The sequence below is a fragment of the Impatiens glandulifera genome, chromosome 2, assembly GCF_907164915.1.
Source record: "Impatiens glandulifera chromosome 2, dImpGla2.1, whole genome shotgun sequence".
NCBI classification, from domain to species: Eukaryota; Viridiplantae; Streptophyta; class Magnoliopsida; order Ericales; family Balsaminaceae; genus Impatiens; species Impatiens glandulifera.
In genome coordinates, this window is record NC_061863.1 from 52,530,609 (window position 1) to 52,552,238 (window position 21,630).

Below are 21,630 nucleotides of genomic sequence, written 5' to 3' on the forward strand. Positions count from 1 at the left end.
CAACGAAGGACTTAAATGGTAGACTCAACCCATACACTAGTTTAGGAAAAACTTTTCTACGAAAGTTGTGTTATAAAACCTCTTTGACTTACCTTTATTTCAAATCTCATCTACAAATTATATAAGAAGACTATCTTTTCATAAGTTATTTTGTCATAGAGATGAGGAACTGAAATAGAGTTCTATAGCATGAACTTTTTCACTTGGCCCGTACAAGTTTTGGATTAATACGTACTAAGACGTAATTAGATAATTGACTTCGAGAGTCACCGCCTTAGTTAATTCACAAATAAACTATGAAAGAAAATAAGAGTATTCTCTTTTTAAGGGTTTAGTAGTGCTTGGTTACACATTGGGAAATGATCTACAACGTTATGTCCTATGCGTCTGTCCTGATGGATAGTCTCTACTTGAATTTAGTTGGCCATTATTTGAGAGAGTTATTACACATATATTTTGAGTTCATAACTATTTTCCTCTTATGATCATCATAACTGTGTCTAATAAAGGACTAGCCTTATTCCTTGCTTACAGATGACTCTGAGCGTGCATAAAATTTTGACAAAATTGAGATTATGGATGACAATGTGGCAGTTAGTTTTGGGGAATCACATTACCATCCTTGCCCCAAATCTACCAATCCCGCCTGACCCCGACGAGGATTTTAAATATAAACCATTCTTGCCTCGATTGGGAATGTGGTTTCCCGCGGTTCACCGTAAACTGAAAAGAAAATTAAACTTAATATAAATAATGAAAGAAAATCATTCATATATTTATAGTTATAAATTATCAAAATTTCAAATACTAAATACCCAAACAAATAAACATTTCAATAAAAATAATTTTAAAATATTAAATACCCAAATAATTAAACATTCAATAACAACATTTTTCAAAATATAATATAAACTTGTAAGGAGTGTATTAAATAAGAGAAGATAAAGAGTTTTTTTAGTAAAAAAGTAAAAAAAAAAAATTAATGATTGCATTAAATAAGTCTATATATTAATTAATTTAAACAACTATCATTAAATAAAATAATTGTATTTTATCGGTTTGGGGGTCGGTGCAGGACATATAAATTTCAATTCTAGTGAGTTTAAAAAACGGTAAACTCCAAATCCTGCAGATATTCCAGTTCTGCTCCGTGCTTGAAATTCCTCTCCACGTTCTCGCGAGGGCGCTGCAATTCGATACAATATCTTTCCATAACTTGTCAACGCTCCTATGGGTTCTGCCATATACCCTTGCATTCCGTTCTTGCTAAATGTTATATACCACTACTCCAAAGCTGCACTTGAACACGCTTGTTGCAAATCTATTTCCCTTGGCTTTGAGTAGTGCTGCTTCTTTGATTTCATTCCATTCGCTCGGGAAACTATTCAGCTCCAGAGTTTTATAGAATCTATCCCAAAGCTCCGAAGGAATACAGTAGCTCCCGAATATGTGATCTATGGTTTCTTCATTTTCTATGCATAGAAGACAACTCACATCCAGGATGCTCATATACTTGCTGATACGATCACGAGTGTTGAGTCTTTCCCAGAAGGCGAGCCATAGGATAACTGGTGTCGAGGGATAATCTTCGTTGACAATACAAGAGGAGCCCATTCTACTTTCTACGATTTTTCCCGGATTACCTCCCATATTTTCTTCAATACTAGCTTCCCATTGTCCTCAGCTTTCCATTCATAAATATCCGGTCTGTCGTGTAGTTGTATGTTACTTATATGATCAAGTATCATCTTTTCTTCTGAAATTCTTCTCAAGAGCAAGTTCCAATTCCCGTCTTTGATGTCTCTGATTTTCTCTTTTGCGTAGTCCCTTCTGATACAGGTATTTTGAAACTCCTCTTTGTCGATGACAGGCTGATTTTCGAACTAGGGGTCGTGCCAAAATAGAGTGCGTCAAGGTTCTTTAGCGTCTAGCATTTCGTGTGTCGATCGTTAGTCTTTTATTTGATGATACGTTGAGGTGCGGAATGTCACTACTTCTGTTGTAATGGACGACGCGATGGGTTGCCGTTTGTTGGATGAGGGCTAGATAGTCATATGATGGTCGTCTCGCCTATTGTAGTATTTTTCATTGGTTTTCGCTACACTGAATCATAATTCGTTTTTAGCCTTAAAGACTTGTTAGAATTTGATCATTCCTTCATTCTCTTGATTTTATTTTAATCTATAAAATACATAAATTTAATTAATAGACATTAAATTTATTTTGTCTATTTTATTTATTTTAAGTGTATTTTAAGGCCTTATTTTTAATTATTTTGGAATTTAAATGATTACAACATTTATTCAAAATAATTATTTAACTTATTCATTTATACGAAATATTATTTAATTATTTAAAATACTAAAATTTTATTTAATATTTTATAAATGGGATAAACCAAATTTGGGTGTCTAAACATATTTATTTAGGGGTAGGAAAAATTACATATATTATAGGTATATCGAAAATATTGTACCGTATTTTATCGAAAATATCGATATTTTTTTATACCGAAAAAAGATAAAGTATGATATCATAAATGTATGAAACAGAGGGACAAATAGTTAATTTTGAAAGAACTTATTGTCAACCTTTTTCTGAATTTTCAAAATTTTGGTATATCAAGGTATACCGATATACCGAAATAATATTTATAAATTAAAAGATATATATTATATAATACTTATAAGGAAATAAATAAATTTGATATTAATTTAATTACAAATCATAATTTTTGAAAATCAAATTAAAATATAATTATATTATAATATAATTTAATATATGCAATCTCTAGAAATTCTATTTTATAAGATATAAAACTAATTTTATTTTACTGTAAAGTGTTTGATTTTTTTTTCCAAAACAGACCTAATGAAGTTTAATATGTTGTCAAGTTCATCTCATATATAAAATACGACTCGAAAGATAGTAAAACTCCATAACTCATAACATAGTAAGAGTATACTTTGGGAACATTGTGAAAAGAAGACAAGAGAGTTGGTTGATGGAAGAATACAACCAATCGGGGTATGTAAGTAATGTTAAGTTGAGATTCCAACCGTTTCTGGAAGTACGAGTGGGTTGAAAAAATATTTATTAAAAATTTATGAATGAAACAAATAGAGCCACACGTAGAGATGATAAAAGTCAAACTATATTTTCAAACAGATAAATTGTTTTGGTTCCACATAATTTTTAACCAGAAAAGTGTGAAATAAAATTGACCGTGTGATCCTCAATGAGGTGTCATTTAAAGTTGTCGAAGGAAATGGGTTTGTGAGATTATTACATTAAGCACAACCTAGGTTCATTGTTCCTGATCAAAATAAAGTTGTCGATATGATTTTTGATTTATTTTTAGTTGAATTGTTTTTTTGTTTGTTTAAGTTAATATACTTTTTAGGTATCAAAGGTATACTATTGATACCGTATCGAAATTAAGGCATACCAAAATCAAGTTAAGATAAATGTATGCATTTTTTCTATGTCGAAACTTTAGGTAAGGTATAAGGTATGAATAAAAAATTAAAGAATACCGTACCGACCGACACTACATTTAATTATTTAATCAAAGTTAGGAAATATTGAAAATTAGATAAGAAATTCTATAACTTATTAATTTTAAAATATTTTATATTTATATATGTATTGTAAAAATTCATTTAACTAATTGTATTTAAATATATTTTTTTATGATTTTAAATCTTATATAAATATATTATGGAAAAACATTTTAATATATATATTAAAAATATATTTCAAAATAAATAATAAATTAATAATCTAATTGTGAAAATTAAAAATTATGAATTTTATAATAATAAAATATTTTAAATTATATATATTATAATTACTTTCATACTAATTTCTTTTAAATTAATTAGTACTTAAATTAATAGTACTCACGCATTTGTATATGATTGCTCTAAAAATGTTATTTATTGATAGTATACATAAATATTTATTAATATTGACGTTAAATCAAAACCTATTTTTTATAATACTCATGATTATTTGTATATGATCGTCCTAAAAATAATATTTTTTAATAACATAGGTAAACAATTTATTAATATTCAGGTTGTAACCCTAGAAAACCTTTTGGTTCCGTGGAAGGTCGAGGTTCGAGAATTTCTACCGCGATTTGCGTGCAGAAATATTTTAAAATAAACATTATTTAAAAAGAATTTAAATAATTTCTAAAAAAAATTTAATTAAAAATAATTAATTTAGTTCAAATTTAAATAATAAACATTTGAAGTAATCAAATTACAATTTAATTTTTTAGAAATCCATTGTCTAAATTAATAAAAAAAAATAATTTAAAAGATTATTTATTTGAAAATAGAATCGCCAATTAATATTTGAATATTAATAAACTAACATATCTGTACAGACATATTTTAACTAGAGTTTCTTTAAGTTTGTAGTTTGGTGATACTCGGGAAATGTTTTCGCACTTCATTCTCTGTACCCGTTTTAAAAACGGTCTCTACTTATAAATTTGGTTTTGAAAATCGATAATATAATGTTTTATTTTAATCGATTATTCTTCCGGTCCTAGACATGCGTAGGTTTGTACGTATTTAAAAAATTATAACAACAATTATTTAAATGTTAATACTTGTTGTTGATGATGACTATGGATGGAAATACTTGAAGAACATCAGTTTAAAATGCATTAGGGTTTAAAAATAAATCATAATCAAATATTTGTCAAAATGTTTTTTTTGTGGAAATATCCTAAAAATATTTTGAAATCATTTTCTAATTTTTCGGATTTTTAGAAAATGGTTTAAGGTTCCAAAATTATAAAAATAATTTTAAAATTTTAAAAGAGAAACCAAACAGGCCTTAGGACCGGTGTCTTAGGTCATGGGTTAGTTTTATTGATCGGGGCTAAAAATCTCATGGTCTTGGTCAAGAACCCCTCGATCCGGGTTTAGGATCCTCGGTCAGGGTGTTAAGGCCTCTTGGTCCTTGGCTAGAATTCTCAGTCATGTACTAGAATTCTCTATTGGACGCCTTGGTCCTAGGTGGAAATTATCGATCATGGGTTCGGGAGTTCTCGGTCGGGTGCGAGACTCCTCGGTCCTAGGTCCGACTTCTCAATCGGACCTCATGGTTCTAAGTGGAAGTCATCAGTCATGGGTTTGAGAGTTCACAATTGGGTGCGAGACTCCTCGGTCCTAGGTCTGACTTCTCGATCCTAGGTGGAAGTCATCAGTCCTAGGATCGGCTCGGTCAGGTGCGTAACTCCTCAGTCATAGGTCTGACTTCTCAGTCAGAAGTACAAATCTTCGGCCAGACCTCTCGTTCCTAGTTGAAGAACATCAAAATTGCAGGTTTTACAATTTTGATGGAGTCTTGGATCCCTTGATCCAAGAGCTTGGGTAACTTCATAAAGCTCCTAGGAACATTAAAATCATCATCTGAAGGTATCATTCGACTTGGGTGATGATCAATTTGTTCAAAACAATTTATGGTCAAAATCGGGGGTTTTAAATATGTTTTGAAGTAAAATGAGTTTGTTAATAGTTTCCTTATCCTTTATATACTTGATTGATACTAAAACATGAATACTAGTTGTTCATTTAAGCCAATTCAAAAACTCAAAAATTTCATTTATTTTTAAAATTTTGATTTTGATCAAAGATGATCGGGATGGATCAAATATGATCTAAAGTTGTCCAACATCATTATAAACATGTTGGGAAGCTTTTTAAGCTGCTATTCTTGAGGATTAACCCCAAAAAACAGAACCGTTTTTTAACTTTTTGAAATTCAAATTTAGTTTGTTTTTTTAGACCGATTGATTGATTCTGACTTTCACAAAAAACTTATAAATGATTCTAAGATTGATTTTCAATAAAAAAAATTCAATAACCAGACATTATAAAAATTGAAATATAAAAATATAAATTTTAAATTGGAAGTATGAATTGAAGGGTGATTAGAAACATATCAAAGATTGGAGAACACTCCTTAGGCATTAAGGAAGCTTTGTGGATGCACAGATCCAAGCTTAAAGGTCTTATGCAAAGATTTCGAAAAATCCAAAATCTTGAAGCTTTAATGGTAGATTTTCTGAAAATTCGAATTTGAAGCTTGAGAGTATTTTTTTGCTTCGGAATTGTTATGGATTTTATTTATAGCCTCTCGAAGTTGGTTTAGGGTGTCAAGTGGATCAAATCAGCCAAAACTCATTTATGGTATTTTGGCTGTTCTTCATCTCAATTGTCTGAAAGATGTAGGGGAAATGATCACCATGGTAGGGTGATCATTTCACCTTTTGAACCAACCAAAATGGTGGACTAACGGTGGAGTTCCATCTTTGAAAAATCAAATATGGTTTTCGTTCTTATCTTTCTAGAGATTGCGACAAAGAAGAATATGTAGGGATGAAACGACGTTGTTTCGGGCGAGAACGCGTACACGAAGCGGTCTATTGGCGTTCTATTAGTTCGTCGTTGCGTTTTGGCCATTCTGTCGCGTTTTAACTAACGTGCGTTAGTTGATTCGCTGCTTCGCGGGCACATGTTTCTTCAGTTACATCGGGCGACGTTGCGTGCTCATGGACGTTGAATCTAAAGGTCACAAGGTTGTAAGTGGCTTAAGTCGGTTTATTCTTAAACAAAATCATTAATGACAACATGTTGTTTAGTCGAATTCTATCCTCTTCTACGAGTAAGACAATCTAGCTTCGTAAGATAAATGATCACAGGGCTACTATGATCATTTCTCTTTTTAATTTCATCATTGGTCAAGGGATGGAGAAGATACGGTCGACTTGATTTTAAAAAATAGTCGTTCTTATCCTTCTTTTGCAAGGACGAAGACGAAGCAAGGCTAGTGGTTGCTTCGTCCGCGTTCCGTCTACGATCCATTCGCGTTTGGCATCGCGTGTCTTGGGCGTTAACCCTTCTGTTTGGTTGGTTGGTTGCGCGCCTAGGCTCCGCGTGACCTAAGCCTTGTTTGATTTGGACCAAACGGTTTTGACCATTTGGTTTTCTCCTTTCCCTTTTTATTTTTATTTTTATTTTTTATTTACCTACAAAAACACACAAAAAAAATTATATCATAATCAATTTTTTATCCATTCTATTTATTATTTTATGTCTTGTTGTGCTTTATTTTTTATTATTTTAGGATTTAAATATTACAATACTTTTTTCAAATAATTATTAAATTTATTATAGTCCTAAATTTTAATTATTTCGGGATTATGAATACAACATTTTCCTCAAATAATTTTTTTTATTTGAACTTGATTTTAATTATTTTGGGATTATGAATACAATATTTTTTTCAAAATAATTATTTGTTATATTTATAGTTTAAATTTTGAGTTTATTATTTTTGGCATTTATTTTAATTATTTCGAATACAATATTTATTCAAAATAATTATGGCCTTTATTTTAATTATCTTGGATTGAACGAATACAACATTTATCCAAAATAATTATTTAATTTTGGCCTTTATTTTTATTTATTCACGAGTCTTTAATTTTAGAAAATTATTTTAATGACTCGGGATTACTTAAAAAAAAATTATAAATTGGATGAATCAAATTTTAGTGTCTACAACATTCATGTCATATAACTATTATAATTTTTATATGAATATTATAAATGTATGGTACCTAAATAATTATTTTAAGTTACCTAATATATACTTGATTAATTAATATATTTTAATATATACTTTGACTCTTCCCAAAAATTATAAAATAATTCTAATTGTGAGGAATGAAATAATTGTGAAGGTTTTTCAAATAACTTTTGGTTTTAACTCTTTTCAAAAAATAGAAAATAATTTTAAGTGTTGGGAATTGGGTAATTATAAAAGTTTTCCATAAAATCTTCGGTTTTGACTCTTCCCAAAAAAATATAAATAATTTTAAGTGTTGGGAATTGGTTAATTGTGAAGGTTTTCCATAAAACTTTCGGTTTTGACTCTTTCCAAAAAAACTGAAAATAATTCTAAGTTTTGGGAAGAGTTAAATATTTGAATACATTAAGCTTGTTTGTGATAGGTAAGAAGAAAAAATATTAGAGACATGAGATGAATTTACCGAAAATAAATGTTCAAGTAGTTTCGGCCAAATATGTTTGAAACATGATCATTTCTTTTGTAGAAATCATGTTACATGATTATGAATATTTATTTGATTAAATATTCTAATTTCTTTTATAATTTGGAATAGGGATCAAATTTTTAGTCTTATTGAGTCGCGGTTTAATCGTCACTTGGATCAATACAATGGACAAAAACCGTGCGTGTTATTTATGTGCCTATTCAATTAATTGTCGGTTCGATCATTGTCTGAAATCAGGGCGTGAGGACTTCATATATATCGATGATTCTAGTTTGGATGAACTTTGTCAATTGATATGATTTCAAGACTTTGTAGGAGAATACTTCAACCCATTTGATAAAGTAGTCTATAGTGAACTATACTTGAGTACCCTATGTTTTAAAAATAAACATTTTATTCCGTGTTTAAAAAATACAAAAGAATTATATGTGTTTATTTTTTGCCAAATTTTCGGTAACCAGTTGACGTGATAGTATGACGTGACAATATAAAGTGGCAATTTGAAGTCAACTATGATTAAAAAAAATTGTAAAATATTTTCCAATTCCAAAATAAATAATCTTTTGATATTTTTTTTTTGTTAATTTTCTTCATTCATTTCTTTTTAAATAAATAATAATTGTAAGTACTAAAATTTTATTTACACAATTTATAAATTATTTTGATTAAATAAAATCAAAATAATAATTAAAATTAAGGCTCTAAACATGATTAAATAATTAAGTGGGATTAATTATTGTAATAATTAAAGTAATGGCCAAGGAAAAAAAATTAGGATAAATATTGTACTCATTTTATCTCAAATTAATTTTAAGAAAATCAAAAGGGATTAAAATAAATAATTTATGATAAATGTCATATCCATTATATACCAAATAAATTATTTATTAAACTCAAAAATATACAAAATAAAATAAAATAAATGGACAAAATAAATGTCATATTTATTAAAGTAATGATAGAGAGAGCGACGATGAGGCAATTATTCCACATCGACCCCTTACCTGACAGTCACGTGGAAAAAATAAGGCACGGTGGGAACAAAAATAAAATTTATCATGTAAAAAGTTAGAGAGAGAAAGTTATGTTCGGGACGGAATTCTCTCGAACATAATTTTTTCTCTATAACTTTTTATATTTATAACTTTATCTCCATAACTTTTTAATTAATAATTATTTTTATAATTTTTTCCACCGTGGTTAATTTTTTCCACGTGGCTGCCAAGTGGGGGTAGTTGGTAGGGGTGTTCAATATTTGGTCTGAATCGAATATCCGACCGAATTCGAATTCACCGAATTCGAATAAACCGAATTCGAATTTCATTTTCGGTTTTTGAATCGAATTTCAAACCAATTCGAATTCAAATACGGTTTTCGAATTGGTTTTCGAGTTTGGGTTTCAACTCGAAAACCAAACCAAAAACCGAATTCATTTTTTATTTTTATTTTTATATTTTTTATTATTTATTTTTTCAAACTTAGCTTAAGAAAAAGTTCAAAATAATCAATTATAATAAAAGAAAAAAAAACAGAAGCATTTGTGGTCTAGTGGTAGAATAATACCCTGCCACGATATAGACCTGGGTTCGATTCCTGGCTGGTTCAATATCAAATTCAAATTCGGTTCGGTTTAATTAAAATTTATTCGAATTCGGTTCGGTTTTCGAATTGGCTAAAAAAAATAAAAATTCGAATAAACCGAACCGATGAACACCCTTAGTAGTTGGGGAGTCACTGCCCCCAGTGTCGCTCTCTCTATCATTATTCTTATTAAAAATATTTTATAGGTTAAAAATGGAGCAAAAAAAGATTAAAAAATTTAATTTCAAACAAGCTCCAAGGCTAGAACTTGATGTAGTCGAAATCAAGAGTAATTAGTGCAACAAACCTCACAACCATCGGATGAGCACTATATTATAATTCGACGCCCAACAACCAACCACGTAGCCCGCTGCAATGGAAGAAAGGAACTTTCGCGCAACACTAGATCAACTAACGCGCGCCTTAGCGCCGTTAAATTAGACACAACGGAACACCCAAACACCAACGGAATGCGCGTCCGCACTTTGACCCGAAACGACATTGTTTCACATGGTAGCTGAAGATCTTCAAGCTTTTCTAAAATTTTGAAAATTTCGTATAAAGCTGTAAGGTTCTGATCTAGGCATAAAGGAAGCTTCTAAAAGAGTTAAGGAGTGTTCTCCAACTCCAAGTACATTTCTCACTAATCATCGACATCAGTCTCAAATACCAGCATTTAAATATTACTTTTACAATTTTAAATACAAGAAAAACGTGTGCATGTCTAGGACCTGAATAATAATTTGTTAAATAAAACGTAATAAAACACATTTTCAAAATCCAAAAGTTTATAAAGTAGAGACCGTTTTAAATGGGTATAGAGGATATAGTGCGAAAGTACTTTCTCGAGTATCACCAAACAATGAACCTAAAAGAGACTCTGGTCAAAAATACGTTTGTAGATTAAAATCAATTGGCGGCTCTTATCAAATAAATAATTTTTTAAAATAGTTATTTTTAATTAATTTAAATACAGATTTCTTTAATCAAATTTTATTTTAATTATTTTAAATCTAAAAGATTATTTAAAATTTGAAAAAAAATAATTATTGTTACAATTAATTTCTAAATGTCAGGACATATTTCTTTAAATCTTTATAAAATAAGGTTTTATAAAAACAATTCTTAACACGCAAACCGATACTAAATTTCTCGAACCTCAAAATTTTCCGAGAAAAAAGATTTTCGAGGTTACAATAATAAAAAAAAAATATCAACGAATAATTTATTTTGGAATTGAAAACATTTTATAATTTTTTTAAACATCGTTAACTTAAAGTTGTCACTTCACGTTATCATAAGAAATTTAATCGGAGATAAACACATATACTTTTTTTGGGTATTTTTAAATACAGAAAAATTATTTATTTCCTAAACATAGAAAAAAGTGTCTTTATCAAAAAAAAAATAATAATAATAATAATAATATATGATGTAATTATTTTTTTTAAACATATTATATTATTATTGATAAAAAGAATTAAATATGTATAATAATATTCACAAATATGAGAGTATTTTTAAAATACAAACAAAAAATTCATAAAAAGTCTCACACATTTAACTATTTAATTAAAATTAGGAAAACTATTAAAAATTAGGTAAAAAAATTCTATAACTTATTAATTTTAAAATATTTTAAATTTATATTTATTGTAAAATTTTATTTTAACTAATTTTATTATGAATATAAATTTTTATAATTTATTAATTTAAAATAATTTAAAATTTAAATACATTTAAAAATAAATAAATATATATATATATGAAAAATATATTTCAAAATAAATAATAAATTAATAATCTATGTGTGAAAATTTAAAATTACAATTTATATATTTTATAATATTAAAATATTTAAAATTATATATATATTATAATTATTATATTTAAAAAAGGATAATTGACAAAGTTATGTTATATTTTACATTTGTTCCATTTAGATTTTATAAAATGAAATAGAAAATAAATGAATGGTTTAGTAGATTAGGGAGAGAAGACACGTGTTATTTATTTTATTTTTTAATTTTATATTTACATAGTATTAACATGACATGTCATGTAAAACATTTAACGGTGTTGTTACGTTTTCCGTTTTAAAAATGGTTTGTTTTAACATAATGTATCCGTTAAGAAGATTAAAGAAATCTGGATGTATTTCAAAATTAGCTCATAAATGAAGGATAAATTTATATATTAGTCTTTTTCTAAATTTAATAAATTGTTGTCACCCAAAAACTATATATATGTTAGATGTCGATCTAGATCGCTAGGTTTTCCTTCTCTCTCTCATCACCCGAATCCTCTCCAGCAGCTGATGACGATCTAGATCGCCGATGGAACAAAGATTGAATACAGGGGTATGGAATCCCTTCCGATTATAACAAGTTATTCCTTCAATCTTTTGTCTTTCGTTCATACTAATATCTCAAATTACAACACATAAAACGTATAGATATTATTAAATATCAAACATAGGACAGAAAAGACAATATTTTTCTACATCATGTGTATTTTAATTGGCTGTTTTCAGACAAAGGTGCTGCTAATCATTTTGAACGATTATCTATTTGATCTGTTGTCAAACGTTGGGTATAAATCTTTGTTGGGAGCACCTGAGGATTATCCTCTGGATTATCCACTAATAATTTAATTAGATGATGATGAATACTGCATCAGTTTTCTTTTTCTTCCCCTTCTATTTGTGATTCTCAGGTTAGGGGTGAGCATAATATGGGTTTACCCAAACCCAACCCTAACCCAAACCCAAAATATTAATTTGGGTTGGTTAGTATGGGTTGGGTTGAGTATGGGTTGAGTTAAATTTGGGTTGGGTTTAATTTGGGTTGGGTTAGGGTTACCCAAATTACCCAAATTATATAAATTTAGTTTAATTCTCTATTATTAATCAAATATAAACTAATCATCTTCCAACTTTAAGTCGAACACGTTTTTGACATGTTTAACATATTTTTCATACGTTTAACACGTTTTGCACACATCTATCACGTTTTTAATATTTTTAACACGTTTCACTTATAACATGTTTTTCACACGTTTAACACGTTTTTCACACATTTAACACGTTTTTCACACGTTTAACACGTTTTTCATACGTTTAACACGTTTTTCACACGTTTTCACATTTTTGACACGTTTTCACGTTTTTGACACATTTAACACGTTTTTGACACGTTTAACACGTTTTCGACACGTTTAACACGTTTTTGATATGTTTAACACATTTTCACACTAATAACACGTTTTTCACGTTTTTATCACGTTGAACACATTTTTGACATGTTTAATATTTTTAACGCGTTTTTGACAAGTTTAACACATTTTTTACGTTTTTGGCACGTTTAACACGTTTTTAACATAACTAACACGTTAACACGTTTTTTATAAGTTTAACACGATTTTCACGTTTTTTGCACGTTTAACACGTTTTAAACATATTTAACACTTTTTTGATAAGTTTAACACGTTTTTCACGTTTAACTCGTTTTTGACATTTTAACACATTTTTGATATGTTTAACACGTTTTTCACACGTTTAACACGTTTTTAATATTTTTATCATGCTTTCACAATTAAAACATGTTTTTCACACGTTTAACACGTTTTTACGTTTTTGGCACGTTTAACAAGTTTTTGACATGTTTAACACGTTTTCGTACTAATAACACGTTTTTGTCACGTTTAACACGTTTTTGACATGTTTAATACATTTAACGCATTTTTGACAAATTAAACACGTTTTTTTTACCTTTTTGGCACGTTTAATACGTTTTTAACATAACTAACACGTTAACACGTTTTTGATAAGTTTAACACGGTTTTCACGTTTTTGGCACGTTTAACACGTTTTTAACATTATAACACGTTTTTGATATGTTTAACACATTTTCACACGTTTTTCACACATTTAACACGTGTTTCACACATTTAATATGTTTTTTACGTTTTTGGCATGTTAAACACGTTTTGACATATTTGACGCGTTTTTCACACATTAACACATTTTTCACATTTTGGTACGTTGTTGACATATTTAACATGTTTTTCACGTTTTTCACATTCTTAACACGTTTAACATGTTTGTAACATATTTAATACGTTTGTAACATGTTTAACATGTTTATCACGTTTTTGGCACGTTTAACACGTTTTTGACATTTTAACACGTTTTACACATTTAACATATTTGGACATGTTTAACCTATTTTTTTACACGTTAACACATTTTGATAAGTTTTAACACGTTTTTGTTACGTTTAACACATTTATGGCATTTTTGACACGTTTAATATGTTTTTCACACGTTTGACATTAAACATGTGAAAACGTATTAAACATGTCAAAATGTGAAAAACATGTTAAACGTGTCAAAAACGTGTTAAACATATCAAAATGTGCCAAAACGAGGAAAACGTGTTAAACGTGTCAAAAATGTGAAAAACGTGTGAAAACATGTTAAACATGTTACAAACGTGTTAAACGTGTTAATAATGTGAAAAACGTGAAAAACATGTTAAACATGTCAAAACGTGTTAAACGTGCCAAAAACGTGAAAAATGTGTTAAATGTGTCGTAATCGTGAAAAATGTGTCAAACGTGTTAAAAATGTGTTAAACATGTCAAAATATAAAAATAGTGTTCAACGTGTCAAATGTGTTAAACGTGTTGAATGTGTGAAAAACATATTAAACGTGTCGAAAACGTGTCAAAAACGTGTTAAACGTGAAAACGTGTTAAACGTGTCAAAACGTGTTAAACGTGAAAAACGTGTTAAACGTGTCAAAACGTGTTAAACGTCTCAAAACGTGTTAAACATGTCAAAACGTGTTAAACGTGCCAAAAATGTGAAAAACGTGTGAAACGTGTCAATAATGTGAAAAACGTATTAAACTTTTCGAAAACGTGTTAAACGTGTCAAAAACGTGGAAAACGTGTTAAACGTGTCAAAACGTGCCAAAAACGTGAAAAACGTGTCAAAATGTGAAAATATGTTAAACATGTCAAAACGTGTTAAACGTGTTAAACGTGTTAAAACTTGTTAAACGTGTTAAAACGTGTTAAACGTGCCAAAAATGTGTCAAATGTGTTAAACGTGTCGAAAACGTGAAAAAACGTGTCAAAACGTGTCAAACGCGTCAAAAACGTGTTAAACGTGTTAAACATGCCAAAAACATGAAAAATGTGTTCAACATGAAAAAATGTGTTAAACGTGCCAAAAACGTGTTAAACGTGTCAAAAACGTGTTAAACATGTGAAAAACGTATTAAAAATATCAAAACGTGAAAACGTGTTAAACGAATAAAAATGTGTTAACTAAGTCAAATACATGTTAAATAAAAAATAAAAATAAAATAATTTGGGTTACCCAACCCATACTCAACCCAACCCATACCCAACCCATATTAGTAAATAATATGGATTGAATTATGGGTTGGGTAAATTTAATTTGGGTTGAATATGGGTTGGGTAATACGGGTTGGGTTTACCCGTTTGCTCACCCCTATCTCAGGTTGCGCCAGATTTCCAGGCAGTCCAGACCTCTCATATCTTCTTCATCTGAAAAATGTGTGAGAAAAGGTTTGGTGCTTTAGTTCTTGATTTTCTTCTTTTGAAAATTATAGTGAAGAATGAACGAAATGAATGTACTTGGCAAATTACACAAGGGTGATAGTCAGCAAACCCAAATGAAATGCAAAAGTTTTGAAATTGTTGCTAAAATAAGTCAAAAAATACTAGGTTTATTTCCTTAATATAAGGTTTGGCAACTGATGCTGACCTTAGCTGATGTAAGGAATGAAATCTTTCACCTAATCCATGTGTTGTTAAAGGGAAAAAATGGAGAAAAAAAGAAAGAAAGAATGCCAACATGTTCTTCCATTTTTATAAGGAAGGGTTTTAGGCACGTAACTAAACTATGTTAGAATGTTCATTTTTCAGGTTATTGTTGTTGTATGCGTTTAAATATGAGAATGGAAGATATATATGCTTTGTAAAATGCTCAACTTGATAAAATGCTCAACTTGATAAAATGTGAAGTTGAATCATCAACAAAGGACACTTGATAGTTTGATCGATGTCACTCATGTATTGCAGATGATCTTTTTAACTCTAAACTTGTTTACCGATATAGTATCAATTTTAATCATGACTGAAATGCATGGAACCAGAATAACTGTTGTTAACATAACATTTACTATATATATACCTTTGCTCCCAGATGATCTTTTTAGTCTGTTAAAGGATATGGTCAGAGTTATTTGCATGATATCCCTTACAAGGATATCATAGTTTATGGAATTCTGGAGTATTTGGGATATATATGATAGTTTATTTAGGTAATGAACTGAATTCTAAAGCTTGGGATGGACTACACATTGTCATTCCTTCGCCTTATATGATAGTCGATATGATTTGTACTTTAGAGACCATAGCATGAAACAATGCTAACATACCATACTTTATATTAAGTAATTGTCTATTTTAATATCATGATCAAGTTGATCTCCTAGAGTGTGTTACCCAGCTGGAAGTTATATTATCTTTGATAGGATGGTTACTGAATAAAAGAAATTAATGTTATTTTTCTGACTTAAACATGGATGTGTTTAGGGTAAATGATAAGAAGTTATGAACCATAATTAAAAAAGAAAAATCTGAGAATTTGAAATTTTTGCTGGTTCTTTAGTTGTTTATGTTCCCTTGTATAAGTTAGTGACTTTTCTGCTCTGTTCAACTGTAGAAGTTTTCTTTTGCATCACAGTTTAGTTCATACACTTGAAATTTCTCTTATAAATGCATTTTTCTATCATTGGACATTTTTGTAGTGCAGAAATTGAAGAAAAGAGAGACGCAGTTAGTTATTCCTTTGAACATTTACTTACTTAGGATGATGAGTCCTATTGATGTGGTAAATGATGCAACTCCAATTGGTTGATTTCTTTTTAATCTGAAATGTCCCTTTAGTTTGTTTCCACAAATGCAAACATTTATTTTGTGCAGATTCCTAGTGTCTGTTGAATCTCGCTTCGTTCTTAGAGTACCTCCTTGAAATTTGGTGCTAGTTGAGGTATGGTATTTTCTCAGCAAATAATGATACATATTTAGCTTTATTTTGGGCAACAATATGGTTCAATCTTTAAACAATTATATGTAGTGCACTTTTTAATACACTTAGGTGAATAAACTATTATAGAAGAAATGATAAACATGAGGTGACAAAGAATAACAACAAAGCACATCAAAACTCATATTTGCTAAGTTTACAAAGGTTTTCAACAAGTTTAAAAAGTGTTAATCCTCCTAAAATTGGAATGGCATTTTCATTCAAAATTAAATATGTGATTTTTATAAATTTTATACACAGAATTTTGGTTTCAATATTTTTAAATTAAGTAGTAAAAATAGAAATGATAGAAAACAAAAATATTTTCTATTGGATGCACTAAAAGTCGCAATAAAATATCTTGGTCAAAAAATGTATTACACCTTAGACTTTTGACTAAAACAAATTTTAAAACTAAGATTAATGTTGTTATTTAGGATGATAAAAATATTGTAAAGTCAAAAGCTAGATTATGTTAAAGCCTTATTACAAAAAATTTATCACCCTAAATAATAACATTAATTTTAACTTTACAATTTAACTTAGGAGAACATTTACGGTGTAGTACATTTTTTACTTAGATATTTTGTTACAATTTTTAGTGTAACTAATCACAAATATTTTTGTTTTTCATTATCTTTATTTTTATCATTAAATTTGGAAATACCGAAACTAACATTCTGCATTTATAAAAATCATGTATTTCGGATGAAAATGACATTCCAATTTCAGGAGGATCGACATCTTTTAAACTCGTCGAAGACCCTTTTAAACTTGAGAAGATAGGTCTCAATCGTTGTTATTCTTCTGTCCCTATAATTTTTTCTATCTATCATAATATTTTTTCACTTAAATTTATTAAAAAATATATAATATATGTAATTATTTATTAAAAATTAATCATATTTTTTCTCAAAATAAATAAAGCATTAAGAGGTCATGAAAGTTCTGAGGAATATTAATAAGTAAAAAAAGTGAAAGAGAAGGAATGAGAGAGGAATACTATTTAATTTCATGTAGGTTTGTTTATTATCTTGTAAGGCTTATTCATGTATTCCACCCATCCTCATTCATTTTTTCAAGAGCTCTATGCATGTTTTATAAATATGAGTGTGTAGTTCTCTGAATAATAAATTAAAATAGTATAATTATTTTTTAATGATACGATATACAATTTTGTTAGGGTGATTAAATCGGTAGATCTTATCATTGTTATGAATTTTCTATTTAAGCATTGAAATTTTATTAAAACTAAAGCAAAAATGCAAATGTTGAATATGTTATTGAAATGATACATACAAACCAAGCTTTAAGGGTATACAAAAAATTGAACTTATACAAGTTTTACTATTTTGGGAGAAAAAATTATTTGGTAAATTTTACGGGTGGGTAAATTGTTCGGTTTCGGTCCATCCCATAATAAATACTCTTTTACCCACAATTTATCCAACTCCAACTTCCCCCAAATAATTAATTTTTCCTCAACCGGGCAAGTAAATCATTTTGTATTTAACTGTACAGAGGTAGGCGCAGATTTATGAATAGCTAATTTTGTATCTAAGGTTGAAATTTTTTTCGAGAGATTGACAATTACTAGTGATTCCGGCTTCATGCAGGCAACTCAAACTGAGGACGGGTTTGGGGTTAGCTCACCCTCACGAAATCGTGACCCTTTATCCCGGCCATTATAGCACGTGTGTCGCCCAGATGACTTGACGTCATTTTCACCTTCCTCATGCTTATCACCGACAGTCTATTTAGGGTTCTAACCTCAAGGATGGCAACACCTTACGGCACGAGCTAAACATGAGGGTTGTGCTCGTCTCATGACTTAACCCAACACCTTACGGCACAAGCTGACGACATCCATGCACAACTTATCTCTGCATTCCCGAGGGCACCCCTCTTTTTCAAGAGGATTCGCGGCAAGCCCCGGTAAGTTTCTTCGCTTTGCATTGAATTAAACTACATACTTCATCGCTTGTGCGGGTCCCATCAATTACTTTGAGTTTCATTTTTTCGAATCTCTAGACGGGATACTTAACGTGTTAGCTACAGAATGTCGGTCGGCCAAACATAGTGTATATTAAAATGTACAACCAATTGTTAAACTCTGTTTCAGCAAATCTTAAGCAGTTGGTTTCAATTTATTTTTTGTAAATAATAAAATGCATATAAATTGGTTTAGTTAAAGGTTGAGTTGGTTACAGTAAATTGAGTTTTCTTTTTTTACTCTTTAATTTTGACAGGGAGATTAACTTGTTTTATTGGTTGAAAAAAAAAAATTGGGAAGTCTCAATATCAGTATTGTAGTAGAATATGATACAAAATGTCTCCGCATATCTATTTATCATTTTCTATTGATGTGGCATTTTAATGTTTTCAATAACATGTTTAGAGGATTGAAAATAAATACTTTAATTATAATTTTGATTTCTTAACTATTAGTTAAGTTTTGAATTATTTAAATAATTAAAATCATAAAACATTATTTCATTCTCCTCATCTATTATATGACTTAATTATCTCCTAATTAGCTTTTCAATTATTAGATAGCTTTTCATTGGATATTCTTCAACCTTAAATTGTTGTCCAAATCCTAATCAATACTTGTAAAACATTATTAATAATATTGATGGTATGTATAGTAGTAATATTGTTTTTGGAGTAGATAATATTCAAATACAACTATAAGTAATATCGACAAACCGATCGATCAATCGATTAAACTAGCTAGCAGCTAGCTAGCTAGGTCTTTTAAGTTGGCCATGAGGAGGAGGAGGTAGTTGAGTCTGGTTGAAGAAAGCAGCCATCCTTCCATACCCCTCCATTGTAGTCAATTGCTGCAAAACAAAGAGTTAGTTTCCATTTTCAAAAAAGATTAGAAGACATTAAACATGTAACTAATTTGTTTGTTACCTGTGATTGGTAGGCCATAAACATTGACATGGGATCTGGTTGCTGCTGGTGCATGAGAAAAGGAGAAGTTGTCATGTTCATAAAGTCTAAGAGTGAAGGGGGTCGGGTGGGGACGGAGGAGGTCATGTTGGGGCGTGGGAACGCGTTTGTTGGGTCAAGACCCATGCCCACGCCCATACCCATGTAACCTGCTGCTGGTCCCATGCCCATGAAGCCTGTTGGTCCCATCATCATATTCAACATCATTTGATGCATTGTTGGTGCTGCCACCACCATGTTCATTCTATTCATCATCTCAACTTGACTTTGTAATTGCTTTAAATGTTCAATTACTTCATCCAATACAGCTACTTTATCGATCTTGTTAGAATTTGGGACCATTTTCTGCAGTGTCACCATCCTCTGTTTGATCTTATCTCTTCTCCTCTGTTACACACCACCACACAAAAATACAAACACTGGTTCATCATCAATGTCAAACTCCAATTTATTAGAGTGAAGAAATTAATTACTTGATCTGATTGGTTCTGGGTTGATGAAGCAGTCGTACTCCTTTGACTGGATATTGATGATTTCTTCAACTTTTCAACTCTTCTACTCCTTTTAACCTATTCATTCATTTCATTCTTAATTAATAATTATTCAAATTAGCAATAACTTGTTAACTTATTAAAAACATTCTTAGTAAAACTGACCTGGGTTCTACTTTGGCAAGCTGAGTCGTATTCGTCGGTGCTGCAATTCTGATCAGCAAAGCTGGTGTTTTCCGGCGAGCCACAGGTCATGGAAGTCGAAGTGAGACCCCACGTGCCAGTCTCCCTCTCGGTCTCGGTCTCGGATGTGTCGAGACTAACCTCTCCGCTTTCCCAGTCAAACGAGTCGCTACACTCCGATGAGGGCACACGCGCCGCCGACGATTCCTCTCGACTTTCACTCCTCCGGCGCTTTCTCACCTCCCTATTTCCCTTCCCGCTGCAAGATCCCACACCGGCGGAACATCCGGCAGTGGGCACTTGAACCGCAGAACAGGGGACGAGTGCGTCCATGGTGGTCAAGTTTGCAGGAGCAGGAACAGGAGCAGGAGCAGGAGGAGCGTAGAACCACGGAAATAGATTATTATCAGTGACCACCGGAGCTTTGGCCATAAGCTTTTGGGGAATGGGCTGCGTGACTTGATTGACGACGGATTCCAGAGTTCCGCCGGCACGTGGCTTATCAAACGCGTATCTGAAATTGTTCTCCGGCGAAGGCAATAGTATTGGCATCGTTTTCGTAGGCTCGGTGAGACCTTGCAAGACTAACTCACCTTTTTCCCATATAATCTCTGCCGCCACTTCGTGACCCTCGTCAAGCCTACATGTGAAATTAAGATTTCATAAATAATCTATTGAATTGATTGATTGATCTAAAACAACAAGAAAGTGGAAAACTCGTACATGGATGGAACATGGGGGATAAATAGATTGGAATTGACTTGAGCACGACGAGTAGCTGCTGAAGTTCCTCCATTGAATCCCCAGCTGGGTACGCACTGGTTCATCTTTGTTCTTGATAATTAATTAGGTGGTTGATGATGAAGAACAGGGGGAGCCAGGGATGAAGAAGAGAGATGAGAGAGAAAGGAGCATGATCAGTTGTTAAAAGATAAAAGGAAGTGTTGCCGGGGAGTTGATATACTTTTTTTTTCTTTTTTTTTTTAACAATAAAACAAAATAAAAAAAAGTGACATAATTTGGTTATATAAATTATAAAGAAAGTAACTAATCCCACATGCTGCCCATATATCTTAACGAGAGAAAAAAAATTATGTATAAAAAAAAAAAAAAAAAAAAAAATTGTTATGTTCGGAAATTTTTTATCTGGAACATAACTGTTTGAAAATTTTTTGTCTCGAACATAAAGAATG

At 30.4% G+C, this 21,630-nt stretch overlaps 1 protein-coding gene across 1 annotated transcript; it reads right to left on the reverse strand.

The window, feature by feature from the left end:
- Nucleotides 1–19,412: 19,412 nt before the first annotated feature.
- LOC124923682 (transcription factor UNE10-like) lies at nucleotides 19,413–21,379 on the reverse strand. Its single transcript, XM_047463647.1, has 5 exons — nucleotides 21,161–21,379; nucleotides 20,420–21,077; nucleotides 20,237–20,332; nucleotides 19,725–20,150; nucleotides 19,413–19,648 (listed from the first exon to the last, which is right to left on the reverse strand). Exons 1-5 carry the CDS (start codon nucleotides 21,262–21,264, stop codon nucleotides 19,550–19,552), a joined length of 1,383 nt encoding a protein of 460 aa, XP_047319603.1. The 5' UTR covers nucleotides 21,265–21,379; the 3' UTR covers nucleotides 19,413–19,549.
- Between the last annotated feature and the right edge of the window lie 251 nt (nucleotides 21,380–21,630).

Coding starts and splice junctions, on each gene's coding strand:
- LOC124923682 (XM_047463647.1), bottom strand. CDS start 21,264: ATGAACCAGTGCGTACCCAGCTGGGGATTCAATGGAGGAACTTCAGCA. Junction 20,333..20,419: donor CTTGCCAAAGTAGAACCCAG/GTCAGTTTTACT, acceptor ATGAATGAATAG/GTTAAAAGGAGTAGAAGAGT. Junction 19,649..19,724: donor TTATGGCCTACCAATCACAG/GTAACAAACAAA, acceptor TTTGTTTTGCAG/CAATTGACTACAATGGAGGG.